Raw genomic sequence first — 24,922 nt, 5'->3', positions numbered from 1 at the left:
AGTAGGTTACAATGAAAACGTTCTTAAGCTAGTTGCAAGGAACATCTAACCTGCAAAATGTTTTTACAGTGAGAGTTGCTGAAGTATTAGGGATATAGAGTATCTGAACCCCTAAAATTTATGTAACTCGCCTACATAACTGTAATGTGGGCTAGATGATACTTGCGAATTACTTAAATATGTTGGCATTCTAACATATTAGTACCTAAAAATCCGTTACCTAAATAAAGAGTGGTCGGAAACAACGTGAAGAGGCATTAGAAAGTTGGTCATGCTTATGAATATTTTGGAAGAATTAATTCGATCTCTCTCTTCGTTGTAATTTTATCAGCTGCTGAAGTTAGCCAATCAGATCGCTTCGTGTGCGAATTCAAATGGGCTTTGCAGGGTGGTGGTGCGAAATCTGAATGTGACTTAAGAAGGACTTGAAGGCCATTCCGAGAAATCAGTATCAAACACAAACGCACCGAGGGTTTCAACCAGTGTCATTGTAGAGTACTTACTTGGGCGCGATCTTTTCAGCTCGGAGATCTGTATTCAAACCCCTCCCCTGGCGATGATTTATTCTTTGGATGGTACCCTCATACCGGTCTTCAGCCACGTGCAGGTTTAGCAAAACACCGCCTCGCAAAGCCCACTTGAATTCGTTCCTCGAAGTGGTCTGATTGGCTAACTTCAGAAGCTGATAAAATGACGACGGTGCGACATTTCGAATTATTTCTTTCAAATTATTTATGAGCCTGAACGTCCCTCTAATGCGGATATAGCCGGCTCCCGTTTCTTCTGACCCAACTGTATAAGTCTAACCTTGAATAGATATACACACTGTCGGCAGAAGAGTAGGATACAGTATACTACTAAATATATCTGCATATCGATGGCTTACTTTTAAAACCTCGTATCTCCCAATGCACATCATATCCATTTTCTTCGTTAAGACAGGTCACACCTCCCAGCCACATATGGATGTAAAGTCCATCATAACTATTTTCGTTGTGTTAATTTCACTATGGTTATGTGTAAATGAAAACGAACCTTAAATACGTTAAACGGTAGGAGTGCCAAAGTTCGCCAAGAAAACAACATCCCTACAATAGTGTACGGTAAGTTCCATTTTCCTTTACACTTTTGCACAGGAAAATGAACACTATAAAAACGGTTCTGATGGATTGCATATAAATATATGGCTGGGAGGCGTGACCAGATTTAATGAATATAAAGGGTAGGTAGAACATTGTAACGTACTAGGTTTTACAAGTAAGCCGACGATATATTATATTCAAGATGATAAATTAAAATTGTATCCGATAATGAACTAATTGCATGTACAAAATAAGTTGTTCTTTGAAATATGAGCCAATAAGGATAAAGGTGCGTGTACATTCTTGTACAATTTTACCTTTCGAACTACAGTTACAATTTAAATGCTTTGTAGTGACGATAAACTGCCGAAGTTAAATTAAACAGAACATTGAGTAAATTATTTAATAATATCTCGTTCTACCTGTGAAACTGTATGACAAATTTGTTATTGAGTAACGAAAATGTTGTATTCTCAGCTCAATCATTTAATCGTCTCCAGTTACTTCCACGATTGGTGATAATGCTATGAAATAAAACACAGTGTTTTCCTGATATCTACCAGAATTACACACATTTAATCGTTGTCACAAGAAACTAAGTGATGGACTTTACTATGAATGTTACATTTCATGCATTTACGTCACATTCGGGAATGAAAAATATTCACTAACTATTGAACTGATAATTTCTGGTCACCTATGAAAAATTCCTCACTGGATCTCTTTGTTTTGAAATAAAAGTAAGTCTTTATAAACAGATTCTGATATCCTAATGAAAAGGGACGATGTTTCAAGCCTTAAATAAATTTACATTGATCCCATGAAATTTCTCACAGAAATCCATTTGACAGGATGTAAAATGTCTCATGTAATAAAAAACCCACTGACTATGCCTTAATTTCCTAATTCATCGTTCAAAAGAAATAGGTTGCTTTGAAACAGTTAAACGTACAGGGTGTTTCAAAAATAATCCAACTGTTCTGTTATAGATATGATGACCCAGTATATAGAAACGCCTTATGAGGGATATGGCTACCCAAGATAGAGAAATACAACTTAAAATCGTTCTCGAGTTGTATTAGTGTGAAATTTTTGAAGGCCACTATGTGGAATGACCTTGGATCAATATCACAAACGCAGAATGCTGGAAATAATGTGTCTTACAATGTAAAATAGCGGGTACTATGCTTCGATTCCTCTAGCTCGATTTACCTCTATGCTACTAGATTTATTCTTATATGAGCCAAATTATAGGGGTAGAAAACAATGTGCTGCAAATGACTTAGGCAAACTTCAGATTAGGAGTGCGCCTTCATCAGAATAACTAAAATGGTTGAAAAATCTTTGATAATGGTGTCGTAGAATGGTTAATGATTTCCCCTGATTTACGTTGTATATAACTTGGATTTCTATTTGTGGGTCAGTTAAAGTCACTATTCCTCGAAAATAGTGTAAAAAGCTTATACAATCCTCTTGCGCAGAGTTAGTGACAATGGAAACAGTAAAATGTACACTTACGATATAGGAATGTCAGACTGATTCAATGAGGTGACGATATCAACTGTACGTTGAAACTGGAGGAATAAATTTTAAGTTAGTACTGTGACACCCATATTGCGTAATAAAAATACAGTGATCTCGGATAAGAACTGAGATAAATGTTCAATAATTTACGCGACTGTGTTTGATTTGTATTAACGGTATTCTGTATAATTTATTAGTTAGATTCTAATATTACTGTACATAAGGAAACGAACCATATACATTTCTAGGTTAAGTGATTCCGAGGAAATGTTGCAAGTGATCACTACATAATGACTTGAATATTTAGACTACTTAATTTAAGCTGTTATTGTTGTACGATTTGAAATTTACGAACTGATTGTAACTACCATAACTCACTGATACATGCTATGGTGGCATTACTATGGCTGGTACAATTTACGAACTTCATCGTATAGATCCGTATTAATACAGTTAAAACAAAGAAACAATGTTAGTTTTTGGACCACCAAATTAATACACATCACTTTACAGCTGAAAAACTATTTAATTAGCTATTTAACTATTTAATATATTTTTAATTAAATAGTTTTTCACTTGTAAAGTGATGTGTATTGATTGGGTGGACCAAAACCTAAATTTGTTTCTTTGTTTTATTACTATGGCTGTAAAGAAAATGTAAACGTTAATTTGTCGTTGCAAACCAGAATCGAAGTTTCAGAATTTGAGTGCCAAATTATATTTACTTACTATTTGCAGCTAACGTAAAGGCCACGTGTAGTTCAGTGGGTCTTCTACCTTTGTATCCTTGTTATCAAGAGTGGATGAATTGTACGTCTAATTTGAAACGTAATCTAAGTGAATGCTACAGGAATTGCCCGTTCATATATGTAGAATTGCAAACACTTTTCCCTGTAATGTATGGTAGGTTATGTATGGACAGGCCGATGAAAGTATTTTACATTTATTATAAACTGAAAATCCCCAACAAGCTCGTAGAAGACCGTGAAGTTTTCTTGAACGTAACTCACTTAGCAATCTTGCTGGTTCGATTAAGGCAGTTTTTGCAGTGTATAAAGTAATACCCCAGAATTAATTTCAGGAAATATAATTTGCGCTGGTCAATTCATCTTCATTGAGGTTGGCCTAAATACACTGGAGCTGTATAAAGCAGTAGCCTGTTCTCCTTCAGTGAGAAGGGAATTTTTCATTTCTCCCATAAATATTAATATTTGACGTTCGTATTTCCTCACATTGAATATATAGTCTAAATTTGTTGCACATAATTTATTTCATATTTCTTATTACGTTCTAAGGAAGTCTGACGTAGGCTACCGGACCTTCATATTGCAATTAAAACATATTAATTGCTTTGAATTTTCTTCCTACCTGTAGCTGCGAGCTAATACTCAAACTAAATCATCCAAATGAAATGAAAAGGAAGGTAGTCAACAGTATTGAAAACGATTTGTTATACTATGAACGTACGATAATTTATTCAATTGAATTATAACAAGTAACAATGAAGTATTTTTGAATATTCATATCTTATTTTCGTCGCTGGAAAGGTAAAAGGTTGTATTCCACAAAACTCTTCCTATCAATTATTCTCCTTAAGACTGGTCACGCCTCCCAGCCACGTATGGATATGCAGTCCATCAGAACAACGTCCGTTGTGTTCATTTTCCTATGCCCATGTGTAAAGGAAAATGAACCTTACAGTACCGTACTGTAGGAATGTACGTTTGCATTACGTATTTACGCACTCCTAGTGTACAATGCATGTAAGGTTCATTTTCGTTTAATCGTCGACATAGGAAAACGAACACAACGGACATTGTTCTGATGGACTGCATATCCATATGTGGCTGGGAGGCGTGACCAGTCTTAAGGAGAATAATTGATAGGAAGAGCTTTGTGGAATACAACCTTTTACCTTTCACGCGACGATATGATGACTAAACATTATATCCTTACCTTCATTTCTACTTCTCCTCGCAGCTCAAGTTCAAACGATCCGAACGTGTCCAGTACTGTTTTTGTGCTCGTACTGAGGTGAATTTTCAGAGCTGTAAAGGAGAAATAGGAACACGTAATACAGTTAATACCTTACTCTTATTGGTGAAAAATGAGGTAAGTTACTTTTTTGTTACAAACAAGATACATTCATTATTTTCGGTATTTCATGCTATTACATACACCAGTATAACAACTGTGAATGTGTGGCTGCACATCGTTACTACCATGCTTCCTACAAATGGTCTTCCTTTCAGAGGAAGCATTTCATTTTTGATGGTAATAATGGAAGTAATCATCATCTGAAGTAAGGAACGGGGGCAATCTCTCCCATCCTCGTATCAAATCTGTTATTGTGATCGAAAATATTTTATGTTAGACGACGATTACCACTTTAACAAATAAGTCTGTTTTTCAAAAACACTGACTCTGCATCCCATTTTTCAGCAATATAACAGATGATTTTACAAAATAGAATGTTTATTTAGTGCCTTCTTGATACTTCCTGTTTGAATGTTGAACGTCACGTTAATTTTTCCGACGTGTTAAGACGTTGTTGGTACTATAGTTTGTCTTGTACTATAGTTGCCAATTTTCTAAGCGTACTCCATACGAAATTACCACATCCGAAGAGGATTTACATTGGTCTATAAGTAAACTCAAAACATTGAAGTGGACAGGAGAAATAATCCGCAGGTGTTTCAGATTGTGGTGTTGTTATTATGATATCCATTCATAGTGTTGTCAGCAAATTAATATATAGCCCTGGGACCTGTAGTATAATCACCACAACTGTTAATATTGGGTGATGAGACAGTCAATCGCATTCTTGGAAATACTGGTTGGCTTTCAACAGAGCCGCATCTGTACCCAATCACAGACGTCGTCGTCCAATGCAAACTGATGTTTTGTATGCCCTTTTCCATCTCGAGCATGGGACCACAGTAAATGCACCGTGCGTTGAGGGCACATCGAAGAATTAGAAGCAAACCATTAAGTCGAAATGTCCGTGGGGGTGCTACCTAATGGCAATATGAATTTTCTTGACAACGCCTGCCTCCAAAATTACCAACTCTGTGAGGAATACGCTTAAGTAACTTGGATGGCAACCTCTTTAACAAACTCTCTACATCCCAGATTTCTCCTTCTGTGAATTGTTTATTTGGGGAGCTTAAAACAGACATTCGTGGACATCGGTTTGCTTCGACATGTGCTAGTGTGTACAGATGTGGTTCAATCAACAGGCCACCTGCCTTTTAAAGAATGGGTTTGACCGTCACCCAGTGGGATAAATGTCCTGACGGTTCTGGTGATTATTTCTGAGGTACGAAATATCCTACTATATTATTTGGTAGGTGGCTCGATTTCATTTCACTACCACTTATAAATGAACAGCACCGTATGAGGAATACGAAACTAATGTTCTTGCTTTAGATTGGAAGGTAAGTTAAATTTACGCCATTTACAAGATGCCATTTTAATATTCGGTACACATAAGGTGAACTTTAAATATCAGTGCTCATATTAAATTTACATTCACCTTTATTTCATATATTCTTGGTCCCATTTGTGCAGATTAGCTGGGATCACACTTTTAATATTGCTGCGAAATGATCTGGTGGAGGTCTTCCGTATCACCTTTGTAATATCAGACCTTAATTTAGAAAACGTGCTGTATACTCACCCTCACTTCACCAGTCCTATTCTACCTTTCCATTATCGTAGTGCTATTGTATTCAGGACACGGGTTACATTGTTTGTACCCACATCATGTAGTTGCTCAGTATGTGAATTTGCAAAATTAAAGGAAATATTCATCTGAGGTTCAGAGACAAATTGACAAGAAAGCCAAGGGAAGAGAGAGAGAGAGATTAATTATATTATATATTAATTATATTTTCTCAGTTAGCATCCCATGGCAATCACTTCGAAATCATGTTAGATGATCACACAGCTGACTACTACACACCGCAGTATATCAATATGACTCAAAAATAAATTTAACAAAATATTCACTCCCTTCTTAGTAAAATTCATTTGCTTCACAACAAATTTTGGAGGAAAAAGTTCAATTTAACATTTTGTATTTCAAAGAAATGAATGAAAATTTAAACACGAGTTTGAAACGATACGAGATTAGTTTTGTAAATGAAACTTCAACTTGGAAATCTTGGATTTTTAAGGATTACAGTGCATAATAAAATAGTTCTCACTGTTCTATTTCACGACTGACTGCACTTATTTTCCCTCGTTGTACGTTTAAATTTGGGGGCTTGGAAACATGTTTGAGTGTACAGGTCGCTTACGGCAAGTGAATATCTTAAATCTTAGTAATTAATTAATTTACTATAGATACAGTAATAATTTTCAGCATTTCAATGTCTTTCTAAGAAGTTATAATTCATTTTGTTTCGAGGTAGTGGAGGAGTACCTTATGAAATTGATCGGTATTCCGGTGACCCAATATGAATGTGCAATGGAATACTTCGTTGAGAAAGTGACCTTACATTCCGGTTTCCTGGGACTATCACACGTAAGTAAATGAAATGAAATTAAATTAATTAAATTTCAAAAATTATTAAATTAATTAAATTAATAAATAATAATAAATAATAAATAAATAAATAAATTAAATAACGTATGAAACATGATAATATGAAAGATTAAATACTCAGTGAAGTAGATGTGCTCTTTTTCTTGTTATTTGGCGCTTTTTTCCATCTTTCCGTCACAAGTGTTTTACAGAAAGTGATTTCTTATAGACCTCGTTTGGCATGTCATTATACTCATTCATGGGAATTTGGTTTACTATCCATCGTACAGTGGGGAGGGTCCTGAAATACATGCGGTATTTCTGTACGAGGAAGCAAGTAATTCATTCATGGACCTCTTGATATTATATGCCCTATCCCGTCATAGGCAGTGAGAGAATCTCTTCAAGTTCAAATGGTTATTACTCTGCACTGAAAGTTATTTGTGTTTGGTTCTGTTCTCAGGGAATTCGAGTCAAGGTAGATTTTAGTTTATAAGAAGAGGAGTTAGCAATTGGAACTATTTACCAATGGAGACATTTGATGAATTTCCAAATAATTTCAAGTTATTTAAGAAACGTCCAGGTAAATGGTTGATGTGAAATCTGTCATCTGGGCGACTGTCCTAAATGGAGATCAGCGGTAATTTATTAAGGTATTACGCCCATAGCGTCTATTAAGCTAGGCAATTCCTTTTGGAAGAGAAACAATTGTTCAAAGAACAACACCGTGCTCAAATTGATATTGAAATAAGTAAATGAAATAATAGCCAAATTGTGAACCGTACGACTTGGGTCAAGAAGATCGTTGTAAGTCACAGGCTGACCTTCGTATCACTATATACTCCACTGACGTATCACTTACGAATTTTGTCAACTGTAGCGAGAGATTCGCAATCAGAATGAGATTTGGAATGAAAAGAATCTTACCCAAGCCCTGGCCCATTATATGTCTTCATGATACTTTCACGTAATTTTAACAAAGTCATGTGACCTCCACGTGGATGCTGACAAATTTTGAAGTTTGGACAACTCTACAGAGTACTTACTGCGCATTTTACAGGTTATTCTCCTTCACTTATACAAAAAGACCTGAAATATTTCTGTGGTGCTAAGGCACAACTTGGTTGCAGACTTTCCTTGACATTAATAATAACAATAATAATAATAATAATAATAATAATAATAATAATAATAATAATAATAATAATAATAATAATTAGGTATCACAATGAATTATGTATCACGCATCACATTCTACGTATTTAATAAATAAACTAAGGGAATTACTTTGGTAATCATCATAACTAACCAAACTAACCACATGGCGCTACAGCCCTTGAAGGGCCTTAACCTACCAAGTGATCGTTTCTCAGCCTGAAGGCCTGCAGAGTGCGAGGTGTAGTGTGGTCAGCACGACGAATCCTCACGACCGTTATTCTTGGCTTTCTAGATCGGGGCCGCTATCTCACCGTCAGATAGCTCCTCAATTCTAATTATGTAGGCTGAGAGGACCTCGAACCAGCCCACAGGTCCAGGTAAAAATCCCTGACCTGGCCGAGAAATGAACCCGTGGTCTACGGATAAGAGGCAGGCACGCTACCCGTATACCACGGGGCAATCTGTAATTATTATACTCCTACATAAATAAATAAATAAATAAATAAATAAATAAATAAATAAATAAATAAATAAATAAATAAATAAATAAATAAATAAATAAATAAATAAATGGGATTTGTTGAATTTAATATACACTAATATTTCAATTTATAACTGAAGGAGTATACGAGCTGGCAAGGCGTTATGCGAAGAATCTAAGTTTAACAGTTATTGCGTCAGGCAAGAGGAAGTTCCCGCTGGCGTAGGATCTCCTACCGTTTCCTACGTGTGGTAACGCCACAAGCCTCGTGGCTAAATTTTTGAAAAGCGCGTGGCCACGTGGTTGAGAATCCACTTCAGGAATTAGCTAGCAACCGGCAATCTGTGTGGAAGGAATAGCCGGGTACAGGGGGTACATGTGGTATGACAAAATTTATTTAAGCCGATGTCAGGCTTCCCTGGGTCTTCAGTCGTTCAATATTTCTGGTGATCGTGATATCAACAAGTATCTATGTATCTGAGTAATTATCTACCTTGGTAGCTATCTGTCTATTGATATATCGATCTGCTTTTTGTATTATATCGTATGACTTCATAGCGTTTCAGTATAGTCACCATGGACTACGTTCAACTTTCTGAAGAGTTATATTCATTAACGGTGTAAATTTTTAGTTATATTCAATCCACGGTCGCTATATTACTTCCGATTATGATAATTCAATTATACAATTCGCGAACTGTGGAAATGTTGTATGTATATCAACAGTATCTGTTTAAGCCGCCAGGATGTGTGAAATCAGCTTATTTACTAGGCCTGAATATCACAGATTTTTCAGTAATGTCTTCCATTCAGACAATTAATATGAGTGAACTCGACCAGATAGGGGCCATTAAACTCAAAATGGGGAAATAGGGAAATAGATTCCAGTATGTTGCCAAGGGCGTGAGTTTATCACACCACACTTTGAGAGTAGTAATAAGACGACTTCATCACCCGCAATAGTGCCAGGCGCTCAAGATATTTAAAGTATGTTAATCAAGCGAATATATTTTGTGTATAGAACTATGGTAAGTATGTGTGTATTAATATGCAAAGAAAAACAGGACATATCCAGAGCAGCAGCCACGAACCCCGACAAGGTTTTCACAGGATACCGAATCCAGGACCACATCGGTAGCAGAGATAAAGTACTTCCAGCAGCAAACACGTTATGCATACATAACAAAAGGAAGAGAGTATTAAGCACAGTTAACATATAATTCCCGACAAAACCAACATCTTCTTGATGTGCATTATGTTTTCATTAATTGTAACAACAAATCTCACAGGATATAATTTTGTGTTAATTACAGTAATGTAGATTAATTTTGTTTAAACTACATACATGAGTTCATTTTTTCAAATAATAGTAGTTAATACTTGTGCAATTTCCAATTAAAATGCGACCACGATATATTTTTCCTAATCCATATGCCAGTACATTGCCAAGGGCGTGAGTTTATCACACCACACTTTGAGAGTAGTAATAAGAGTCATGCTCTACGACTTCATCACCCGCTGTAGTGCCAGGCGCTCAACATATTTAAAGTAAGTTAATTAAGCGAATATATTTTATGTGTGTAGTAGTATGGTAAATATGTGTGTATTAATATGCAAGAAATTGCAATTTCGTATATAAGAGTAGTAAAATGTGACTCACCAGATTAACGTAATTGTGTGTCATAGTGGTGGGACAACCACAAAACATTTACAAAAGAGGTTATAATAGCCTGAATCAGTATGGACGGATTATTTACTTACGTAATCCATTTGATTCCATTCGTGAAGCGGTGTTAACTGTGTCCCCGAAGAGACAATAGCGTGGCATTTTATGACCCACAACTCCGGCCACACATGGTCCTGAAAGCAAAGTGCCAATGGAATTCAATGATGAATGCAAATAAATATGTTTACACAACTGAGAAAAGGTTTGCACTGATATGTTCCAAACATACAATTCTTATGTGACTGTTCCCTCCGCGATTCTGAATACGACAGTACCCAATAAACTAAGTTATATTTCATTCTTGTAAATGTTGTTATAAATAATTGACAAATTGTAAACATTATACCCCCGTTCATTTTGTAGTGCTTAATTAATGAATTTGAAATATTTACAATGTGAAATCACATACATACAATTTTATATATTGATTATTGTAATCCTCATGTTCCCTTCTTGCTTTATTCACAATTTTATATGCATACCAGTAAACACAATTTTCTGTGGAGCATGAATTATTAACGGAGTTGATCAGACTCTTACACTTCACGCCGTGTCGTATTCATCAATGCAAATTATTATGTCCGACAAATCAAATTGCAGTTCTCTACCTTTTGTGTAATGTAGCGTAGTATTTAAAGAGAGATAGTGTTAATTGCAACACTCTTTACTGGAATATTTGGAGAAAAATATATCACAAAAGTCTTATTTCCTTCTTTACAACACTACAGGAGTATCAACTTGAACGGATTTTACATCTTTACATGTAGCACTACTATAATTCTGTGAACATTACAGTTGCGAATATGGAATAAATTGAAAAATATATTCCGTACATTTTATTGGAAGAGCTCCTTTTTCTTATCATGGTGAAAATGATTCGTCCAGAAATGTTATAAGCCCAGTTTGACTGGATTTATCGAAGTTAAATTTTATTTCCATGTGGAAATAATGTTTTTGCCTATCAGCATATTACGACTTATCAACCTTAGACTCATGTCTAGGCAGAAAGTAGACCGCAAAGAAATACGATATGAAAATTAAAGAAATTAACTGCTAATTAATTTACTTGCGGACATTCACTTCACTTTCGCGAACAATATCACTTTCTCGAAAGTTGTTATTCTTAATTAACTTGAAAGTCATTGGGCTTATAGGCTACACGTTAACTCAAAACCATACACTAGCGTCAAGAAGCTAATACTGAAGATGAAAGTTAGGTGCTTCAATTTCCTACAGAATCCTTGAAATTAATTGTTTGCCTCCATACATCCTTATTCTAAAATTTGGAACCATAGTTATGCTCCTTAAAAATCGGAACGTTTTCCAACGATTCCTAAACGAAACCAGATTAATGCGTAATTCTAAGAAGCATGTACTAAAATTGTTTAGATTTAGAAATACCTGAAATAACCTAAGGTAAAGCTGGACAGAGTGTTCTGATGCCCCGAATTAACTTAACAATATCCAATAAAATACAGTATTTCAATTTTCTTTCATTTCTTATCAGGATCAATAAACAATTAAAGGAAATTTCGTTTGATATGTGAGCAGTTAATTATCATTGAGAGAAATATAATTTGTATTCGTTTGTGTTTTGAACATTATGGGTGATGTCAGTGGTAGTATATGTAACACTTCGACCACGGAGGAGACTGACCAATTTTAAACTCTGCAAGACAGATTTCATTGATTTAAGAAAGCAATATAATAGAAAGGTAGAGCACTGGGACATACGGGGTTTTAGAAGTAAGCCGTCGATATGGTTATTTTTATTGAGAAGCCAGTAACCAGCAATAGATTATGACTAACTGCCTGGGGAAATGATTGTTCTCGGCTAGTAAATTATCTTAGATTTGTAATTCATATGACGGAGAAAGGAAGGGGCACGGGAATGTCTTGAAGGTCTCGCAGAATAGTATTAGAGTCATGCCTCACATAGCTAAATTCCTGAGGCAGAAGACTATTCAGCAACATATTATTTAAATTAATTACAGTTACAGGATTTCTTCAAAGCACTCAAACATTACTGAATAACTGTTGGAGTTGTTACTTTAAAAGTTGAAACGAGGATACGGGTAATTTTATTACCTTACTAGACTCTATGGAAGGAGTAACAATACTGAAAACTTCCAAAGAATTCACAAAATGAAAATGAGGGAATTAGGCATTTAATAGAGAACCGTTGTTAATGTTCAAGAGCTAGTAAGTTTACCTTTGGAGCAAATAAAATTAAGAATAGGTTTTGTGTTGTGCTCACAACGCGGTGATGAGCACCGAATTAACTCCAAAAGGTGAAGTAGATTTTCACCACAGGCAAAGGACACCAGAACTTCAAAGACAATTCACATATATATCATTTACATACCAGTATGAATACCGATCCTAAGCTTGAGTTGGTCAGACGGGCGATGACGGATGGTGAACCCACGTACAGCATTAAGTAATTCCAAAGCCATTCTTGCTACTTCACGGGCATGGAGATTTCCGTTTCGCATAGGAAGTCCTGACACCACCATGTAGGCGTCACCAATTGTCTCAACCTGTAATATTTCTCTCTATTATTTAACAAGATCTAAATCTAATAATATAAAATTTAAACTCTTGGGGAAATTGACGTATTCTTTACACTTAATACTACATCCTACATGCAGAATATCGAGCAAAAACGGACCTACGATACCTCTAATGCACTGCCAATATATCACCCATTTAATTTCACAGAAAAAAATATTTGCATTCCTATAATTATGAAGAAACTGAACGCTTGACATGAAAATTGTGAGATAAACATACCTTATAGACATCAAAATGCCCAATGATAGAATCAAAGCAGGAATATAAATCATTTAGAAGGTCCACAACCTGAAACAAAGATGAATATCTTGTTTAATTTAATTAATGCCTAGTTGGATGACCGAATTGTGGATAGATGAATGGATTGATGAAGTGATGGAAGAATGGAATAATGATGTCTTTAATAGATTAACGTGCGGGTTGTGTGTAGCCTATGAATTTCTAAATTGATTTATTGTCACCCGTATCTATTTGAGCGTATCTAATGTTTCATGTTGTTGAGAATATTGTAGTAGTGTCTGTACCGTAACCGGGACTTGTATTTCCTTAGAAAGTGTGGAATACCGTGAATCATTATTTTCTGTTCTTCTCACTCTTCAATGGAAATAATATTGTTAACGATTTATCAGAGATATATTAATGATCAAAATGAAGTGATATTTTCAAATTATATAGGCTTACGTTTTTAAAAATAAACAGGTGTAAAAAGAATGACATTTCAGTCAGTAAAGGTCTATCCAGATCAATTTTAAGAGTAAATTTTTAAATCTTTGGGGGTAAGATCAATTTGACAAAATCACTGATATTATTCATATCGTGAAATTTCAAGTCAAGTGCAGCTACCGATCAGTACTTGAAGAGAAATGATGAGATTACACAATGTTTCCTTGAGATTTCAAAATAAGAGTAAATAATAATAAAAATAAAAATAATAACCATAAAAGTAATAATGTGTTTTAACTGAAGAACGCAAGACTGTAGGTACGTTTGCAGCTAGAAGGACTTTATATTTTTTTGGGGACGTTGTGTCTTTCTTGGGATATAGATCTATATCTAAGAGAAAGCACGGCATGAGTGAAATTACCTGTAGTGGTGTACTCTGCGCAGAGAGCGACGTGAATCCAACTATGTCACTGAAGTAGATGGTAACATTATCGTATGTCTCAGCGATCACTGACTGGCCTAAAATTAGCTGACTTGCAACTGACCTGAAAAGAATGAGAAGCACTTCACTGTTGAATGGCATCGTAAACCAACCAAAACAATAATTGTTAAAATAGTCAATAATAACCATCTAAATAACTCAGAATTATTATTTCTTTAATCCTTTCTGTCATTGTCACACTGTAGAAAAGAAAACCAATACATGTGGTTTACTTCAATGCAATGCACGGGCAACACCTCCAGCTGTAGCCAGAACAAAAGAAAGTTGGTTTGAAAACGTATGTCACACACACACACACACACACACACACACACACACACACACACACACACACACACCTTCAAAATTAATAGAATAGTTTGCTATGAAGGCTTAATTTTCATATATGCTAATAACAATAATAATAATAAAATTAATAATAATCATCTACATCTCTGATGTTTGCTCCTCTATGGCTGGAGACGGGATAGTTTGCCGTCATCTTATCTGGAGTCCTCCAGTTCAATTCTCATCCAGGTCAATTCTGGACTGAGGGCTGGAACATGGTTCATTCAGCCTCGTAAGACCAAGAGAAGAGCTGTCTGACATGAGAGGCAGCACACTCAGTCACAAAAGCCAAGCATCCTGACCATGTCTTATTCCAATATCTGCAGGCTATGTGTTTGTATATCGACATATTTTAAGTTTCCAGGTTTGGATTTAGGAAGTCGTAAGATAGTCAAACCCCTATCCCTTAACGATCGTCATCATTATATAATATTATTCGTTATAGTGTCTGACTCGTTGGCTGAACGGTCAGCGTACTGGCCTTCGGTTCAGGTGGTCCCGGGTTCGATCCCCGGCCGGGTCGGAGATTTTAACCTTAATTGGTTAATTCCAATGGCACGGGGGCTGGGTGTATTGTGTTGTCTTAATCATCATTTCATCCTCATCACGACGTGTAGGTCACCTACGGAAGTCAAAAAAAAGACCTGCACCTGGCGAGCTGAAACCGTCATGGGATATCCCGACACTAAAAGCCATACGACATTTCGTTTTCATTCCTTACAGTGTTCAGTCTGCAAGCTTCTATGATTTTTTCTAAATGCCGCCACAATCCTCCATTTGCAACTCGCGAATTAGCTATACGCTATATGTTACCGTAAAGAATGCACTATATTTTATAATGTGTAAATACAATCTTACCTGTATTGTATGATGAGCAGAAACATGACGTACTCATTTTATTATGTTTTAACCGATATACAGTATAATGCATTTCGTTGATGAACCAAATTTAAAATCAAGAACCGTACATAGTTTTCAACAAACCTCTGGCGTACGGTCGTGATTTCCGTTATAAATACATGGCAGTTCTCGAATATCATCCGGTAAGCAATCTGGTTTAACGGGGTTCCATTACTATCATAGGAGTTGTAGCAGAACTTAGGTGGAATAAGCCTATTGGCCAATTGATATAAATTTAATGCATTAAGTACTAATAATATTCTCCGTCTACTGGTCGGAAAGGGGCTGTTATATTATCTTAAAACTGGTTCTTTTCCGAGTATACAAAGATCAGAATGTTGGTTTGAAGGTAGAGGTAGATTACACCAATCCTCTCGAAGAAAACTGCTAGAAGAACTGAGCTACATACCCACTGCCCCATTGCACATTGGTTTCCTGTTAATATCAACTTCTAGGCTACGCCTATCTCAGTCACAACGCACACACATCGTATACATTTATAAATAATACGGACTTCACACTTCTTCTGCACAGAGATGGTACAAGACCTGATACTGCGGAAACGACAACAATTAACAAGAAAAAAAGTACAGCATTGCAGTTAAGAATGAGAAAGAGGTAGAAATTTAGGTGCTTCTAATGGATGTGAATGTGTTAAGATTACGGTACTACTACGGTAGATGATGGCTGTGATCTGAATGACAACGTTCAGCGTGCATAACTTTCCTACGCTAATATTTCCTTTAATAATTGTGCAACATGCTTTGGCACATATTAATATTCACTACCTAATCAAAGGTGTGCGAACACCTAACTCACACTGAAAACGGAGTTTTCTTGGAGCATGCTCTCTAATAGTCATAATTAATATCATGTTGGTCCACCTTTTGCCTTTATTACAGCCCTGATTCAGTTGGCAAGACTTCCAACCAGTGCCCGAACGTTTTCTTGGGAGTTGCATCTCATATTAGTTACGGACACTTTAAACTAAACAAATAATTACTTAACTAAATTATGTGGAAAAGAAGAAAATCCCACTTGCACTATTTGGAGCAAAATCTCACGCTGAATTGTACTCTCTTGGCACAGTCTCGCATTCAAATGTCCTTCACTATCGTATTCAAAAGAATCGCAGTATGGAAGGATCTGGTCTTCTAACAAGATTATAAATTACTCAATTGGTGTTTTGCATATAAGAGTGAAATTATCAGCAGCAAAGTAAATATCACAAACATCATTCTCGTCAATTAATTTTCGGAAAGACGAAATACTTGATTTTTTTAATAATGAAGGACCAAAACATCACATATATTCTGTCTTGATACATGCATACATACCACACCATGCCAAAGAAATGCTTTGTCACTGGTATTCTGTTCGGCTCCATGGCGTGCTGGCCTTTGGTCAAAGGAGATCCGGGTTCGATTCCCGCAGGGTCGGGAATTTTAACCATCATCGGTTAATTTCCCTGGGATGGTGGCTGTGTTGTCTTCATCATCATTTCATCCTCATCACGACGCGCAGGTCGCCTACGGGAGTCAAATCAAAAGACCGGCACCTGGCGAGCCGAACCCGTCCTGGAATCTCCCGGTACTAAAAGCCATGGGCCATTTCATTTACTGGTATACTCCTTCCCCATCACTAAATTACTATTCATAAAATCAGCAGAGTCCATAAAATCCCCATGGAGAAGTTCCGCTATATTTAACTTCATTTTCTTCATAATTACACGCACGAACTGTTACCAGTCACGTAGGTGTGATATTCGAACATCTACTGGTTTCTCGGGCTTCTTTATTTGACAGTACTATACATCACATTCCCTGTGTCTGTGAACACTGATTTTGAATTTAAGATAAATAAATTCAAGTTTTGAATTGTCTTTCATAGCTGCAAGACACATAGCTGAATTCTTGCTCTGTGCTCTACATGCTTCTGCATGTCTCACAGGCTAGTTGATAACTACCTCATTCACTTCTGGATTAGTGCAGTCATTTCTTTTTAAACACAGGACGCAATTTGAATGTCATCACGTTCGCTTTCAGCTTCAAGCCACACGAATCATAGAACATCATTACGTCCTATCCCACTTTAGTCCAGTTAAATGTTTAAAGTTGTATCCTGTAAAATGCTACTGGTGAACTGAGAAAAGAGTTCGGTAGATAGTGTTGCAATTAAAATGAGTAGCAGCAGAATATACTGTCAGGCTCTACCAACTTTTTCTTTTTGTCTTTCAAATAAGCATTATCTGCTTCAGCATGTTGAATATTTATCTAACATTGAATACAGCTTTTCTCTATTTCGTCATGGGCTGATTTCACCTTATGACTTGTGTTTCTCTTTGGTTCTTCAAGTGAAATATTCAAGTTATGCTTCTCCCTTTCATAAACAGGCCGCAAATCTGGTGATGCCTGGTATGTTTCTCAATTTAGTCTGTATACTGTCTGCAGATTGAGACAAAGTGGTATTTTCTTGTACTGCGCCAGCGAGTGTAGTGAGACGCATTTCACGAAAATGAATATATTCGAGAGCTTCCTTAATTTTGTATTCATTACGGTTGTTAGCTGAAGTATCATGGCCTCTCATGTCGTCACCTACATTAACTGAAGTATTTGAATTTCTGTTGATACGTGCAAGAGTTGTGAACAGGTTTGTCTCTTAAAATGTTTTTATGAAGCTGCCTTTACATACAAGTATGCTCTGACCACACATTTTCTGGGTTAAGTGTCCTCTTTCGTGACGTAACAGTAGGTCTCGAATCAATGAGATTTCGTTCACCAAGAGACTATGTACTTCAAACAGTTTTTCCTTGTGTCCGGTCGGTGGTCTCAGAGTAGGCTTCGGCCTACCAGTGGCCAGGGCTGGTCCGTGGTCCGAGAGCTCTGCGAACAATCAACCGAGCAGAGGACGGGTAGCCACTATTCTACTGTGGATCTACACGGAGAGGGGATGGTCCCCACCGTCAGCTGTCCAGAAAATGGTTTTCTGTGGTTTACCATACTTATTTACGAAGGTGAGTACTGGGAGAGTTACTAGTATAGGCCAAAGCCGACAACCCAAATCTTCTCCAAGATTTGGTTCAGTGACTGGTTTCGACGTATGGAGAAGTGTGTTGAGTGTGGTGGAAATTATTTTGAAAAAGTCTAAAGCATTCACTCACATTGCTAAACTTTCCTAGTTCACTTCAAAAACGTACCAATCCGATGGAGAAAATGTGTATCGAAGGCAGGATACTATGCAGAAAGTTGATCTCTACATGCGTATTCTTTTTCCGGTTGACCGGGCGAGTTGGCCGTGCGCGTAGAGGCGCGCGGCTGTGAGCTTGCATCCGGAAGATAGTAGGTTCGAATCCCACTATCGGCAGCCCTGAAAATGGTTTTCCGTGGTTTCCCATTTTCACACCAGGCAAATGCTGGGGCTGTACCTTAATTAAGGCCACGGCCGCTTCCTTCCAACTCCTAGGCCTTTCCTATCCCATCGTCGCCATAAGACCTATCTGTGTCGGCGCGACGTAAAGCCCCTAGCAAAAAAAAAAAAATTCCGGTTGATGCAAAAAAAATGTGTCCCGTTTATATTTGATCCTCGCATTAAGGAGACTTATATTACTTTTGTCATCAACAACGAATTCTTAAAAATTGAGACAGCCAAAATGTCAGACAATGAATAATATACTGCAGTACACTTCTACGTATACCCCTGATAACAAGCTGTAGAGTACACTTTGGAACAATATAAAATTGACTTAGGTTTCTGCGGCCATTTTATGATTTAAGATAATATCATTTTCCTGAGGAGTAATGAAAATAACCCTGTGAAAATCGAGGTATTACGTATGTCAACACAGGTGAAATCGATACAGTGTAAACGATCGTGATATGCAATAGTGGAATATTATGCGTACTTCTGTTGATTGAAAAGTGATCTGGAAGAACAAACTACGTCAAAGCAAGGAACACGGAGATGCTACTGTTGATACAGTCATATCCGCAGAGAAATCGCACATGTGTCGCTCTACATCATCATATGTCAAATAATAATAATAATAATAATAATAATAATAATAATAATAATAATAATAATAATAATAATAATAATAATAATAATGTTTTAACCGAGCGAGTTGGCCGTACTGTTAGGTGCGCGCAGCTGTGAGCTTCCATTCGGGAGATTGTGGGTTCCAGCCCCACTATCGTCAGCTTTGAAAATGGTTTTCCGAGTTTTGCCATTTTCAAGTAAGGCAAATGCTGGGGCTGTACATTTGTTAAGGCCACGACCGCTTCCTTCCCACAGCCAAACCTATCCTATCCCATCGTCGCCGTAAAACCTATCTGTGTCGGTGCGACGTATAGCCAATTGCAAAAATACAAAAATAAATATAAAATACTGCTGTTGTTTGTGTCATCAGCCCATAGACTGGTTTCATGCAGTTCTCCGAGCCACCCTACCCTGTGTTATAACCTCTTCATTTCTACGTAACTACTACACCTTACTTCTACTCTACTCTGTTTGCCGTATTTATGCTTTGGTCTACCCCTAACTTTCCTACCGCCTCCGATTCCGTCAAAAACTAACTGAACAAGTCCTGACTGTCTTAAGACATGCCTGTGATTCTATTTCTTCTTAGACAAATCGTCCTCCCTCTCACTAAATCGATTCATTACCTATTCATTCGTGATTCGATATATCCACCTCGCCATCGGCATGCCTGACTCGTTGGCTGAATTGTCAGCGTACTGGTCTTCGATTCAGAGTGTCCCGGGTTCGATTCCCAACCGGGTCGGTGATTTTAACATTCATTGGTTAATTCCAATGGCTTGGGGGCTGGGTGTTTGTGCTGTCCCAAACATTCCTGCAACTCACACACCACACATAACACTATCCTCCAGCAAAATAACACGCAGTTACCTACACATGGCAGATGCCGCCCACCCTCATCGGAGGGTCTGCCTTACAAGGGCTGCACTCAGCTAGAAATAGCCACATGAATTTATTATTAACGTCAGTATTTTGCATTTTCTATTTTGATCAATAAACCTCAAGGTACGTCAAGGTTTCTATTCGCCTCAGCAATTTCCAGCCATGTCCATTTAAATGTTGTAAAGCCATGAGAGCGATATTTTAAGGGTACAATAGTGACGAACGGTAATTGTACAAGGAATGCACCGAGCTAGGGACTGCGCGGTTTGGATCACGTAGGTATCAGCTTGCATTCGGGAGATAGTAGGTTCGAACCCCACTGTCGGCAGCCCTAAAGATGGTTTTCTATGGAATCACATTTTCACAGCAGGGGCTGTAACTTAATTAAGCACACGGTCGCTTCCTTTCCACCTCTAGCCATTTCCTATCCAATCGTCTGCTCAAGACCTACCTGTGTCGGTGTGAATAAGGAAACTTGTAAAAAAAAGTAAGTTCAAAGAATGCCGTACATAAGGAAATCCTTCAATAAACATTCACCTCATTTACCGTCATGTCTTGACGGGTTTCAGCTAGTTTTTCTTCTTCTTCTTCTTCTTCTTCTTATTATTATTATTATTTTCTTTGTGTTTATTCCATCTGCGGGCTACGGTGCTTGTGTTTTAGCTGTGCTTTTGTCGTCGTCTGCCACTTTTAGCATACTGGATTGTGTTCTTAGAGGCCTCTTGAGCCTTCCTGTTGGCCAAGTATTCCTTCATTTTCTCCCTCAATTATTTCCTGCGCTCCTCTGACCAATTCCCGGCTCCTTTGTAACTAGCTGATGTAAGGGACGTTAGGAAAGGTTTAGTTTTGACCATTAAATGGTATGCATTCCTGTCAGTTATGGCGGCTTGATTAATATTAAGCTATGCACGATATTTGTCCACTTGCTTGGTCCAGGGGAATCTTATCTTCTTCTTCTTCTTCTTCTCCTTCTTCTTCTTCTTCTTCTTCTTCTATCAGTTTGACATGTTTTATATCTTCACATGCGATTTTGTTTGGAGGCTTATCATCAGTTGTAAGGATTTAATCTCTACATTGAAGTTCTCTTTCTTTATATATCCAATTCCATATATTCTTATTTAATTATTTACAAGCATTTTTTGGAGGCTTGGCCTCTTGCAGTAAGGGTATACTTCGCAATAACGATAAATAAGTCACTGAAGGTTACCGGTTCAGGCTTTCCCCAGAGCTTCTCCGTACCCTTCCAGCTAGATATCGCCACTTTCATGTCAGAGGCAGCTCTGCTATTTACGTTACTATAAATCAGGGTAGAATATATAACGTTGTCTATCAGGAAACGTGGAATGACTGGAAAACTACCTACTATTAACTCTGTAATGAAATGCACCTGTGCCACGATTATTATAAACAAGGCAACGACTACTTGATACACCCCCCCCCCCCAAAAAAAACCTCATGACGCAACAGCCCCGAAGGGCCATGGCCTACCAAGCAACCGCTGCTCAGCACGAAGGCCTGCAGATTATGAGGTGTCGTGTGGTCAGCACGACGAACCCTCTCGGCCGTTATTCTTGGCTTTCTACACCGGATCCGCCATCTCACCGTCACATAGCCCCTCAATTTTAATCATGTAGGTTAAGTGGACTACGAACCAGCCCTCAGATGCAGGTAAAAATTCCTGACCTGGCTGCCAATCGAAACCGGGGTCTCTGGGTAAGAGGCAGGCACGCTAACCTTAATACAACAGGGCCGGCATTTCATAAAGCTAGTATTCAAGTAATAGCCGTTCAGTTGCGCAGTAATCCTCAATTCAGCTATTCACTTCCTCCTTCACTGCAGAATTGCCTGTCGATAATTTCTGATATTGACGAGATCGAATATCTAATTAATAAATTAATACTAAGACCAGTATTCTTTATCCTTTTTACTAAGGGATATTGGTGGAGTAAGCATATCCTGCATATCGGTAACCAACATTCTGAGTGAAACAAACTTAAAGATCATGGTAAACAGCTCATGACATGGAAATAGTATTAAAATGGTGAAAATGAAAATCTACAGCCTACTTCCAGTCATTCGACAGTGTCAGGAATGGAATGGTGGAAGCCCCCATCCAGCGGCGTGGACAGGAATTGTGCCGGATGCCGAAGCCTGTCGCACTCCCCTTGGGCAACGATTGATAGACGAAATGAAATCATATTGGAGAATGTTTCTGGAATGAAAATGACAGGGAAAACCGAAATACCCGGAGTAAAGCCTCTCCCGCCTCCGCTTTTTTCCAGCACAAATCTCACATGGAGTGACCAGAATTTGAACCGCGGAACCTAGCGGTGAGAGGCCGGCGCGCTGTCGCCTGAGGCACGAATGTTAATGCATTCCATGCCCCTTCCAGGCAGCTAGCCTTGTAGGGAGTTATATTTCCTTTCTATACAAGAAAATCAATATTGAGATCAGTATTCTTTATCATTCTTATGAAGGGATACTGGTGGAGTAAGCGATTTCCTGCATATCCGTGACCAACATTCTGAATGAAGCAAACGAAAATATCATGGGAAATAGCTCATGATCAAAACACAGAGGTGGTTGCTAATCGTTTCTGTCCAGGGTGAGTTGGCCGTGCCGTCAGAGGCGCGCAGCCGTGAGCTTGCATCCGGGAGATAATGGGTTCAAACCCAGCTGCCGGCAGCCCTGAAGGTGGTTTTCTGTAGTTTCCCACTTTCAGACCAGGCAAATGCCGGTGCTGTACCTGAATTAAGGCCACGGTCGCTTCCTTCCCACTCCTAACGCTTTCCTGTCCCATTGTAACTATGAGACCTATCTGTGTCGGTGCGACGTAAATAAATTGTAGAAAGAAACTTGCTGTGCGACATGATTTTGATTCATTGATTAACATTATGCAAGAGTATACTTTATACTTCTAAAAATCTTCCGCTTACCTCAATATTTATATACTACCCCATGGCTGTTACTTATGACTCATCGTTTGTTAACATCAATTTACATGTCTCATAGGCAAATTTGTTAAGAGTGGAACCCACAGCTGAGTGATGCATTTCCTTTCATTGTAACGTTTGATCCGAAACACGTATGGTTTCCCAGCCAGGGATCTCATTCATAAAAAATCCTGACTAATAATACAAGAAACAAGGGGCAGTTACTCCATTTCTAGAATGAAATAATTACCTTTAAATCTATATTCGTTCACATCATTCTCATAATAATCTACTATACCCGTGTTTATTACCTGTAACAAAAATATGAAGGGAGGACACAACGGAAACTTTTTATCATGAGATAGTTTTATCTTCCTTAAACTCACTAGATTAATATAACTTGCGTAGTAATCCATTCAGGAATGCGGAGTAGAAATCACAGATGGAAACAATTGTACTTGTGATGAAGACCAAACGCTGTGGATTAGAATGCCATGTTTACACCTATATGATGGAGCAGACTAGACGACGTCCATACAAGTCCTATATATTTCAATGAACACAGGCCTGATAATTTAGTTGACCCAGTGATGTGAATCCAAAGCGGATTGCATTGTACGTGTGTTGTGTGAATGGATATTGTCCGCTGGAAGTAATTTATGTCTACAAATATCAGCACAGTGGTTTAAATTTTTCGTTTGGATATACCGTGCACAATTGAACGTTCCCCGAACATGTATGAAGGACAAACAGATAGAATGAAATGTGACTTTCAACACTACATATCTACGAGTTGCTGGTGTATACTGTAGAGATTGTGAATGAAGAAAGATTTTTCTCGGCTTCTATCCCGTGGCCTAATTTGATTTTTAACTTCCAACTTTTCACCAGCAAGATTTCAATAGTCCAACCGATTTCCCCAACACAGCAATAGTACAGAGTTCCTAGAGAACACTGCACATTGGGAGTGCACACCAAGTGACCTTCAGAAAGAACTTACTCCTGAAAATGGCGGCCGCTTTTTCCGGCGAAACTTTGTAATTTAGGTAAGCAATTCAACCATGTCCTACAAGCTTGAAAAATCTGTTCTCTGCTCATGGAAAAGTCGGCATGAAAGTATAAGCTGCTATGTCTGTGGAAGGCAATAATCATCTGGTCGATGTCCACTCACAAATTGCAACTTCTAGCATCAAAGTAGTATCTAGTTGTCATAACTAAATCCAGTTTTTCACCATTTATTTTTCTGTGCCGCCTCTTCCCTATGCCAAAAAGGTGGCTGTTCCATGGCGACGAGTGATTGGAATTATAATTAGTGCCCACAGTTTTGGACCAGTTTCAAACTAAGGACTGTGGGTGGTCCTACTAGACACTACAGTTGTAGCAATACCTATAACACGTCCTTCAGTCACTGTGTGTTCTGATATAGGTGCTCGTACGCTGCGACATTCTTGGCGAGCACAAGTACATGACTGCCCTCCTGAGTCATACTTATGGGCATATGCATCTTCCTCTACTAACCAGTTCAGGATAGAATCACTTCTGACATGCGAATTGTAGGCTTTCCGCATCTATCCTCATGGAAAGGAACAGACACCCGCTTAGCTTAC

The 24,922-nt window shown here is 37.8% G+C and overlaps 1 protein-coding gene across 1 annotated transcript in view; it reads right to left on the bottom strand.

Annotated features, from left to right (window-relative positions):
- The window catches only part of LOC136864181 (atrial natriuretic peptide receptor 1), a 2,019,422-nt gene that overhangs the window by 3,444 nt on the left and 1,991,056 nt on the right, over window positions 1-24,922 (bottom strand). The window contains exons 16-20 of the mRNA XM_068226191.1: window positions 14,158-14,281; window positions 13,293-13,361; window positions 12,865-13,039; window positions 10,535-10,633; window positions 4,563-4,654 (exon numbers count right to left, since the gene is read on the bottom strand). Coding sequence (XP_068082292.1) covers window positions 4,563-4,654; window positions 10,535-10,633; window positions 12,865-13,039; window positions 13,293-13,361; window positions 14,158-14,281 — 559 coding nt within the window. The remainder of the gene's footprint in view (window positions 1-4,562; window positions 4,655-10,534; window positions 10,634-12,864; window positions 13,040-13,292; window positions 13,362-14,157; window positions 14,282-24,922) is intronic.

The sequence above is a fragment of the Anabrus simplex genome, chromosome 2 (genome assembly GCF_040414725.1).
Source record: "Anabrus simplex isolate iqAnaSimp1 chromosome 2, ASM4041472v1, whole genome shotgun sequence".
Taxonomy (NCBI): Eukaryota; Metazoa; Arthropoda; class Insecta; order Orthoptera; family Tettigoniidae; genus Anabrus; species Anabrus simplex.
Note: the sequence above shows the minus strand (reverse complement) of the source record. Positions and strands in the feature narration are given on the sequence as shown.